Source organism: Chelonoidis abingdonii, chromosome 9, assembly GCF_003597395.2.
Source record: "Chelonoidis abingdonii isolate Lonesome George chromosome 9, CheloAbing_2.0, whole genome shotgun sequence".
Lineage (NCBI taxonomy): Eukaryota > Metazoa > Chordata > Testudines > Testudinidae > Chelonoidis > Chelonoidis abingdonii.
The window spans coordinates 49,632,565-49,643,152 of record NC_133777.1 but is presented as its reverse complement, the minus strand read 5'-3'; the positions used below and the strand labels follow the sequence as shown (position 1 = coordinate 49,643,152).

Sequence of the window (10,588 nt, the reverse complement as noted above, 5' to 3'; positions counted from 1 at the left end):
AAAATAAACTCCTCTCAAAAATTTTGAAAGGGACTGACAGACAAATTGCATCGATCGTAGAGTAAAGAGGAAGGCAGAGACAAATCATAGTTTCAAATAAAGAAAATTACCACATTAGTATCCATTATTTCCAGGCCTATAAAAATATCTGTCATCCGATTTAGCTACTTGTTTTAAACACTGCATTTCAGTACTTCTGTGGGTAAGGTGTTCTGTACACTGTTAGATTAGATGTCTGCTCTTCAAAATGGTTAACAACTTCAGACCTCTATGCTGGTTAGCTGTTAACTCTAACTCACCTCTCACTCACTCCTCACTTTAAAAGAGTTTGGGTTTTACTTCTAGACCTCACTTATCCAGCTTCTTAGTAAATAAGGCAGTGCCTCTCTTAATATTTTATTTGCTAATGACTTGACAGATCACACAGGGTGCATTCCTAGCACTCATTTTACTGAATCATCACATTTTAAAATTCCTTACACAGTGATGTCAAGAGGAAGCTCTGGATTAGCATTCCAATGTCAGTGTGCATGCCTTTTTTCTTTTTTTTTAAATAGTCACAAAGACATTTGTATGAAGGCAGTTTGAGAAATATATATATGAAGACACTGTGATTTCCTCAGTCCTGCTAAGGGGCTGCAAAATGTAACTTTGCAGCTACACTTCCTGTGCGTGTGTGTGTGTGTGCACTTATGCACAGCATTTCTTCATAAGCTTTTTGGCAGGACTTTTTCTGCAATGCCTCCTCAGCATGTGATTATTTTAATCTGATTTCCTCCCTGGTTTGTCTCTTTCTATTATGCTGGTTTCCTTATTATTATTTTTTTTGCATTCTCTCTTTGTGCAGTTCATCAGATCCTGTGATCACCTCTTTTTTTTTTTTTTGCCCGTAGCTCACGTGCACACATGGCAAGGAGCAAACTGACATCATTTGACATCCCTCTGCTTCCTCATTTCAATATTAACTGTTTATCAGAAGAGAAACAGGTTTGGGGCTAGGGCTGAGTGTTTTGTTTATTTTTTTGGTTAGTGAGGTTTTTTTCTCTTCACAGTAGCAGATGGAGCTTCCTCAAACTGCCCAGTGCTGTTTTTCATTTTAAAAGAGACAGGACTGTGGAAGTGTTTCACTTTCTGCTCTAGCTGGTGTATTGTAACAGCAGCAAAGCCGAGTGCCGCTGCTACTCTGCTCTCAGAGCAAACCTGTTAAAGGATTTTTCTCCCCCTCGATAAATCAATAGGCATGACACAGCTGCAGTTCAAAGATGCATTTTGGGTAAGTGTGCAGTTCCTCTATATTTCCTGTGTTATACCTTCATTTATACATCTAAAGGGATTTTCTATTAATTTAATTACGGTTCACTCTTCAAACTGAGTTTAGAAGCAGATTAAGCTCCCCCCCAAAAATATACTATTTGCTATGATAACCATTTAATCTTTGAAAGAAAGACACATTGTAAAGAGTTATGGTCGACTTGGACTATATGACAGGTGAGGTTTTGATACTTTATTTCTAAACTAAGTACTCAAACCCTTTTGAAAGAAACAAGGCTTAGTTTGTCATGCAGCCCCAGGACCACTTGTTTATAGTGAATAGTTGGAGTTAAGTATCAGAGGGGTAGCCGTGTTAGTCTGGATCTGTAAAAGCAGCAGAGAATCCTGTGTTGGAGTTAGTTGGAGTTAGGGGGTCGCTACTTTGGGCAGGTGAACTGTTGCTAATGATATTATGATTTCTCTAATACTTGCTTTTAGAATTTTTCAAGCCTCAGCTGAACTAACAGCCCCACACAGAACCTTACCATGCACCCACCTGCTGTGTGTATATCTAACTTAAATATGCAGAAGGAAATTCGTGTTGCATTAAGGGCTCAGCGTCCCAAACCACGAGATCGTGAGTCAAGGTCTTTCCCCTCTCCCTTTTTTTAAAATGGAGATGGACTTAAAATCATGAGAATTTTAGTAATAATAATTTTTAGAGCTGGAGGGGTATTAATTTGTCTTTTGGTTTCTGAGCCTTTAGTTGTCTTGTTTTCAATCTCTTCTGTGGAAACACAAGGGTTAGAAACAATTTGTTTTTTTTAAATGAAAACTGAGGTTTGTAAGTAATCCCATGACTGCAGGAGCTGGGACTTTAAGAAAAACAACCAATGCTGTATGGTTTACAGGCTGAAAATGACACTTCTTCCCCACCCTGCTTTCCCTTCCTTGCCTCTCCCTCAGCCCTGGAAAGCACCTGCAAAGAATAGGGAATCTACATGAGGGAAGGGAGTGAAGATGAGTGCACTACCCCCATCATCCCCTCACCAAGCCTGAGGAGAATCCACTTAAAATTTAATTCAACCCTGATGCTGTGTTAACTTTCATGCCACACCCACAGCACAATGAATGCCTTGTGGGTGAGGTGGAGGGCAAGGACCATGGGTAGAGCGGAGTGGGGAGATAAGGAAAAAAGAGAAGTGGTGCAGAGACAAAAAAAAATAGAAATAGCTAACCTAAACTCCATATTCCCCAAATGAGAAGTAGGCAAACTCCATTTCCCTGCAATTACACTCATGAAAAGGAGTCCACCTCCTTAGCAGCTTGTCTCTACGAGAGTTGCAAAGCCTGGCTACTGGAGAAGAGGCACACAGCAGGCCCTGGCTGGAGCTATTGTTGATGCACAGGCCTTCTGCACAGATGATCCTGATCTCCAGTGAATATTGGAGAATCCACAGTTCCGTGGGCCAGCCACTGGACTCTTTCCTGGTGTGGGTGCCAATGGTTTCCCTTGGTGAGCTTTCCTCCCTTGGATCATCCCTGGAGGTTTTCCCACAGGAGGAGCTTTGAGCAGTTAAAATAGAACCCAAAAATACAAAAATTAAAGTTCCTATTGTAATGCTAACGCAGCCGTGGGTGCACCTAGGAGAGATTTTCCAGGCCTGTTTTTCTGTTAAGGTTGGTAAATGTACAATGTAATATTCAGGATGGGGAAATGTAGCTAGTCAGCGCTACTGTAGGAACTTCAACTTCTGCATTTTGAGACTTCTTTTTAAACCGTGCAACTTACATTTTGCATAATACTTTTTTTTGCATGTACTTTCTAGGGGCCAGATCCTCAGTTGGAGTAAATCAGCATAGCTCTGTGGAAGTCCATGGAGCTATGCCAATTTACACCAGTTGATAATCTGGTCCTAGCAAGGTTTTGGTTGTGCTTTTTCCCAGTAAAAACCCATTGCCTGTATTTTGGAATGTTAGTATTTGAATAATTCCTACTAGGCTTTGAAGTTTACACCTCCTTAAAGTGAACATACCTTTGTTTTTGCTATTGTTTGGCTACAAAGACTTTTTTTGCAGGGCATAGTTAATAAGGTAGAAACACATCCGGTGGCTGTATCTTCACAACGAAAAAAACTAAAATAAAAACTTAGAATATTGCACTATGGATATTGCACAATGTGCAACACCTCACAGTTAAGCACTATAAATCACAGGATCAGCAGTTAATTTCCCATCCATGAGTTTCTGCTATGTCCAATAGCAAGGCAGGTTTTGGAAGAGATTTGCTGCATCTCTTTCAATGAGAGATTATTCTCCCACATTCAACTGGCCCCAACAGCTGTAATTTATGTCTTCATGACAAAACAAGATGGTTTTCACCTTATGGTAGCTATCTTGAGATAGCTCCTTAAAAACCTAGTGGAGACAAGGCAAAGGTAGTTCTTATCTCAATGTATCTTGTAAAGGTCAACCCCCCGTGAGGGGTATACTGTTCACCTCAACTAGCAATTATGAGGTAAAAACTACCCATGCTTCATCTACACTAGGATTTAAGTTGAGGGAGTTGAGGCAAAGATAGCTTTTAGCTTGTCATAGCTAGTTGAAGTCAACACTGTACCCTTCGCTGGGGTTGACCTTGACAAGGAGATAAAAATTAACCGTACCTTGTCTCCACTAGGGTTCTATATGGAGGGAACTATCTTGTGTTAACAACTGTTATATTACAGAACACCCACACATACAAGCTCTTTTGCAGCGAATACATGACCTGAGAGCAGCAGATCTGTGTCTTTAGGGCTGGGTAGAGAAAACACGTAGTTCACCCTGCCTCTTAAGTGTTGCCCATGCTTTTAAAGCTGAGCCCTCTTTCCGGAAAATGAATCATTTCATCTGGTTTAATTTTTCATTTCCTCCCCCAGTCAAACATATGGAAAATTTAGCACAGAAATGACTTTGCTAAATTTCACGCTTCAGCCATTTTTGCTGTAAATGGACTTGGGGAAAACAAAAATCATTAGAATTTTTTTTAAATGTGAAGTATTTTTAAAATTGTCTACAAACTCAGCAATTGCTGAAGGGAATTTGGTTAAACCCTCTGTAAAATTTGCTTTTTTGGCTGAAGTGTCCCATGCTCCAATCTATAAAGTAACACCATTTGGGATGTTTTGAGGGTGAGAAAATAGACACTTACCTACAAAACCATTTTGCTAACTCAAGTGTCGCATTTGCTAGCAGGTGAATGCTTTATAATTACTATGTAAGACCAAGGTAGCAGTGCCATTCTCTCTCCATCTCACCAGCACATACATAGTAGAAGATAACTTTGTGTTAGCTGTACCAGTTGAGTTTCATTTCTGTAAGGTTACGTTAGTGGGCAGAGATACAAGCAATAAGGGTTTATGGTTACAAATTTGGGATTTCTTTCCATTGTTTTTTCACTGCTAGGAATTCTGAGGGTCACCTTTTCGTCCTCACCCCAGTTTGATGCTGAGCCATTAAAATCAATTGAGGCTTTGCCGTTGACTGCAATGGAGCAAGAGCAGGCCTTATCTCCTTTTCTTTTGACACACTCATCCCTACCATCAAAGCCTTGTAATGCAGTTAACTGGCCAGGAACTGGATACGGCTTTTTCTGGCACCTTTCAATACTGTTCCTTAATCATCTTGGAAGACAGAAGACAGAATATGATTTTCAAAAGCACCCAAGTAACTTAGGAGCCTAGGTCTCATGTTTCAAGTGACTTAGGCACTTAGGGCATGATCCCAAGTTCACTGAAGTCAATAGAAAGACTTTGCATTGATTTCAGTGGGGTTTGAATCAGGCCCTGGGGAATCTAAATCTCATTGAAAGTCACTGAAATTGAAGCTCCTTAATGTGGGACCTAGTCATAAACCATTTAGGTTCTATTGAAAATTTGACCAGCAACATAAGGTTCTTGCTTCCCAACCCTGGACTGAGCACAGCACTCTCAGTTTCTGGTCATTCAGAATGAAAAGTATTAGCAATTTTTACTGGCAAACAAGCTGATTCCGCTCTCTTGTAACTTTAAATACATTCTGTGCAAGATACGCTGCAAAATCTACTGCCTAGGTGAACCTCAAACATTACTTTGGTTTTGTGATTGCTCTCAATATTTCTGCACACAGGTATGCTATTTGTACACAGAAGGCTAAAGTAAAAGTTTTCATTTCTAATGAGGCTGTGGCCCATGATATGCAGGCGCAGAAACAAACCTAAGAGTCCAGCATTTCTGCAGGCATAATAAAAACTGTTTGAGAAACTTAGCAGACACAATACTTAGTATACACTATTCTGATTGATATTTTATTTTACAAGGAGGCTCTTTTTACGTGGTGAAACCATTAGACACTCAAGATGTTTGCTTACTTTCCTGTAATAATAAATAATAATAATGATAATAATAAAGAGCTGGAAAAATTGTATTTATGTGTAGGAATGATACAAACACCTTGATGTAGCTACATGAAGCTCAGCTGCCACCTGGTATTGATCTAGACTCTCTATGCTGAAGTAAAAGCTACCTGTGGCTTGATTCCACTAGGATTTTGCATTGCAGCAGCTATCGCTGTGTAAAAATGCACTTGTCATCCTCCCCACCCTACCCCCAGCAAAGACACAGCCACACACAGTTTGCAGGGTTTAATTTGTCCCGACAGCAGCAAGGGAGAGGCTAGAAACCCACTGAATAGGATCTGTGACCCTTCCTGTGCAGAAGAACAAAATAAATGGTTGATCAGATCTCCATCCCAGGATAGTCTAGCTATATTAGCTTTATTTCATCACAATGGACTAGGTTAGTAGTACATTTTCAGTGCATTGGTTTTCACATGCAACAGATAAGAGTTTGTTGGCTCCTATAAGCTTATTCCTCCTGCTACTTTAGAAGAACGGGTTAGTTCAGTCTAATATTGTTTTGATTTCTTTTGGTGAAAATTATTAGAATAAAGCATCTGGAAGTGTAGTGCAGGCCAGTGTTTAGAGCAGGCATGTGGAAGGCAGGACTCTTGGGTCTCTTCCCTATTTTTTCTATAGATTTGCTTTGTGATCTTGTAGGCATGTCATTTAGTCTGTTTACTCATCTGGAAAACAAGCATAGTACTTGTCCATTTCACAGGGGTCTTATGAGCTTTAATATTTGTAGATACAGCATAGTAATTCAATACAGAGTTTCAGCAGACTTGAGTTGGGTTTAAGGGGAACAGAAATATTTCATTAGCACAGAAATATTATTGCAAACTGGGGAGCCCAGTTTTTGACTGGGTAGTGAATCCACCAAAGCAATTTAAGAGGAGTCTGGGCCTTTCTAAAGGGAGTGAAGTAAAAAAAAATACATAGAGTAATCAACAAATGAAAAGGGCCATCTGCCAATTTTCAGAAAGAGCCTTATGAAAGCTTTGAAATGGAAACACTGAACTAATGAAGAATGCCTTTGCTGTAGGTGTCCAGACGCCATAAAAAGAAAAATATTGAAAGCCAGTTAAATGCTGGGACACATTGTCTATGCTTTTGGAATACAAAATTGAGAAATTGAACTCGTCTGATGGTATACATCTGGGGTTGTACTGTATGTTGGCCATCAAAAAAGGTGCTAAAATGTTGTAATCTATGGTCTGCAGGATCCCTTTGATAAGCAAATTTATCAGAACAAATAATCTTATCATATGAGACTAGTGCTCAAGTTATTTTGGGGATAGTTAATTTGAAGAGAAATAATAGACAGTAAACACCAGCTGCACCCCTGAATTCACACCCTATACACCATTGTAATACTCTTTGTACAGAAATGCCTGGTGAGGTATCATATGAAAACTACTAACTTGCTGGTCAATAATATCATAGTGAAATGTATGTAGCAACATCATATGTACAGTTATGAATTCCCCCTGTATGATGTTATTAGCACATATTCAAAAGCAGACAGCCCTTTCTAGGCAAAAATTGTTAAACAGTCTATCCTAAACAGAGAAATATGTGTTTCTCAAATTTACATATAAGTATTAAACATGGAGACTGGTGCTAATGGTTCCTTTTCTGACCTACATCTCTACCGCAACAGTGAGTGCATGCATAAAAAGTGCAGGTATTGATGATAATACAGTTTACAATAATACTGCTCCTGCTTCCTGAGCTTAATCTGGAGAACCGCTATCTTGCTTAAAAGTGACCTCAGTGATTCGAGAAGGAGGAAGAGGAGGAGAAGCCAGTGGATGAGACTGTAAACCCAGTTTGGAAGTTTAACATAAGAATTTTTAACATTATCTGACATTTACACTGTAAAGTTTTTCAATCATTTAAACAAATGTAACAGGACGGAGGCTGCGACAGTAACAGAAAGAGTTACTTCAAATTAAAACAATATTTTCAGTGTTTTGCAACAAGAGTATCTTACCATAAGAATATTCAAGTTCAGAGCAAGAGCCATGGAGCTCTTACTGAATGCTGTTGAACCACTACCATTTTTGCCACCACCACTCAGATCTTCTAGTTGTCACAGCTTGTGCAGTCCATCCTGGGACTCAAAATGACAGACTTGTCCCAATTCTACACATTCTATTGGACACAAATGGGCAATTTCTTTTCTTTACTCATGTTTCCTACATTCTCTTCACATCCAAATTTCAATTATTATTAGTCTGGCATAGCTTTGTACAAATGCCGTTGACCTTTGGCTGGGAAACTTCTTCTCATATATAGTAAAATCAATTAGATTCAAAGATCTAATCTCTTAAGTTTTTCCCCCACTGTGGACTGCATCATTAATCTTCTCCTCCGCACCTCATGTCTCACTTTGCCAGGATTTGATCATAATAGCACAGCGACATACCTGCGTCATTGAAGTTTGCAATGACTCAAGAGAAGTAGCGAGAAAAATGTCTTACATCCCCTAGCTTAAGGGGCATGTTCCCTTGCATTGCTTTGAAGATGCTGTGGAATGTTCTTTGACACTCACTGGGCATTTGTATGGATGGCACATCAGGTTGCCTAGAAAACAGCAGATTTTTGGTTCCTTCCTCTGTCTTTATCTCACCAATGTCATTTTTTGGTTTTACTTTCATGCCATAGTGCAGCAAGGTGGATTCTAACTGTCAGATGATATGTAATGCATTTGCTTAATCTCAGGCGGCTCATCTGTTTTTTGTTGTAAAACATTTCTCAGCAACTACAGTCAAATAACGTAAAGCTGACAATACTATTCCATAAGGACTTCAGGATTCCATCAGGGCTGAGTCAAACACTGAAGGTACATAACCCAGCACTGTAATCATTCAGTGTTATTTTGGAGGTCCAGGATGAGAAAAAAAAGAAAAAGAATGTTGAAAATATGCATCCAAGTTCCAGCAGTTTCTTAGTTCCTTAAGATGTTGCCTATTTACTAGAAATGGAATTCAGTTCTGCTTCCATGTGTTAAGAAACCTCACTGGACAAATCTCAGAAACTGAAAAGTTCCATGGCTGCAGCTGAGCAGTCTTAAAGCATCTTTATCTTTGTCTTAAAGGAAAATAGGAGCAAATTGCTATAAAGCCTTAGAAAACTCAGTAGCAAAGAGCCATTCAGAAAAAGGGTTTAAAAATGGTTTAGAGACATTAGCTCTTGTTCCTATATACAGAGGCAAGAGCAAATAAAAAAAAAAAAAGATTTGTAAAGTAACAGCTTTTTCAAACCTTGGGGCAGGTTGGCTCGTGGTGACTGAAAGCACCCCTGAATTCACACCCTATACACCGTTGTAATACTCTTTGTACAGAAATGCCTGGTGAGGTATCATATGAAAACTACTAACTTGCTGGTCAATAATATCATAGTGAAATGTATGTAGCAACATCATATGTACAGTTATGAATTCCCCCTGTATGATGTTATTAGCACATATTCAAAAGCAGACAGCCCTTTCTAGGCAAAAATTGTTAAACAGTCTATCCTAAACAGAGAAATATGTGTTTCTCAAATTTACATATAAGTATTAAACAGAGTCCTCAAGGCAGCAGCGGGAGGGGATGGCCGGAAACAAATCAATTAGATTTCAGCAAAAAAACACATGGAGAAAGAAAATCATGGAGCTTCCTTCACCACCAGACTCCAAGTTGCCTTCTTTACTGCATGAATACTTTTTACTTTGAAGGGTAATCCTCAGAATTCACTTTAAATGCCACCGGACCATAAAGGAAAGGGGCAGAGAACCTCATGTTCTCTTTCTTTCACCTATGAAGAGGAAGACACCATCACCCTTGGGCCTCTGGGAGAGATCTTGACCAAGAAAAGAGTTAGTCACCATCTTGCTGGAAGACTGTGGGTGAGAAAGACCATCCTAAGCAAATTCTTGAACTAAAACTTGCTAGATTAAGTTTTAGACATTTAGATGTTTACACTTTTATCTTCTTGTACCTAGAGCTGTCGATTAATCGCAGTTAACTCATGTGATTAACTCAAAACATTAATCGTGATTAATCAAACTATTAAACAATAGATTACCAATTGAAATGTAGTACATATTTTGGATATTTTTTTTACAATTTCAAATATATCAATTTCAATTACAACACAGAATGCAACATGTACAGTGCTCACTTTATATTAGTTTTATTACAAATATTTGCACTGTAAAAATAAGAGAAATAGTATTTTTTAATTTACCTCATACAAGTACTGTAATGCAATCTTTTTATCATGAAAGTGCAACTTACAAATGCAGTTTTGTTTTGTTACATAACTGCACTCAAAACCAAAACTACGTAAAACTTTGGAGCCTACAAATCCACTTAGTCTTACTTCTTGTTCAGTCAATCACTAAAAGAAACAAGTTTGTTTTTCATTTACAGGAGATAATGCTGCCCACTTCTTAATTATAATGTCACCTGAAAGTGAGGAAAAGGTGTTCGCATGGCACTGTTGTAGCTGGCATCACAAGATATTTATGTGCCAGATGTGCTAAAGATTCATATGCCTCTTCATGCTTTGGTCACCATTCCAGAGGACATGCTTTCATGCTGATGATGCTCATTAAAAAAATAATGTGTTAATTAAATTTGTGACTGAACTCCTTGGGGGAGAATTGTATGTCTCCTGCTGTTTTACCCGCATTCTGCCATATATTTCATGTTATAGCAGTCTCGGATGATGATCCAGCACATTTTATTCATTTTAAGAACACTTTCACTGAAAATCTGACAAAATGCAAAGAAGATACCAATGTGAAATTTCTAAAGATAGCTACAGCAGTTGACCCAAGATTTAAAAATATGAAGTGCCTTCCAAAATCTGAGAGGGATGAGGTGTGGAGCATGCTTTTAGAAGTCTTAAAAGAACAACACTCTGATA

The 10,588-nt window shown here is 38.7% G+C and overlaps 1 protein-coding gene across 2 annotated transcripts in view; it reads left to right on the top strand.

The window, feature by feature from the left end:
• Positions 1 to 699: 699 nt before the first annotated feature.
• Positions 700 to 10,588, top strand: part of PSTPIP1 (proline-serine-threonine phosphatase interacting protein 1) — a 91,590-nt gene continuing 81,701 nt past the window's right edge. Inside the window, exon 1 of one of the 2 annotated variants that reach the window (XM_032799835.2) lies at positions 700 to 1,273. In XM_032799835.2, coding sequence (XP_032655726.1) covers positions 1,241 to 1,273 — 33 coding nt within the window. In that variant the 5' untranslated portion in view covers positions 700 to 1,240. Of the gene's footprint in view, positions 1,274 to 1,822; positions 1,889 to 10,588 lie in introns of those variants that run through there. The other variant, XM_032799836.2, reaches the window with a different exon arrangement.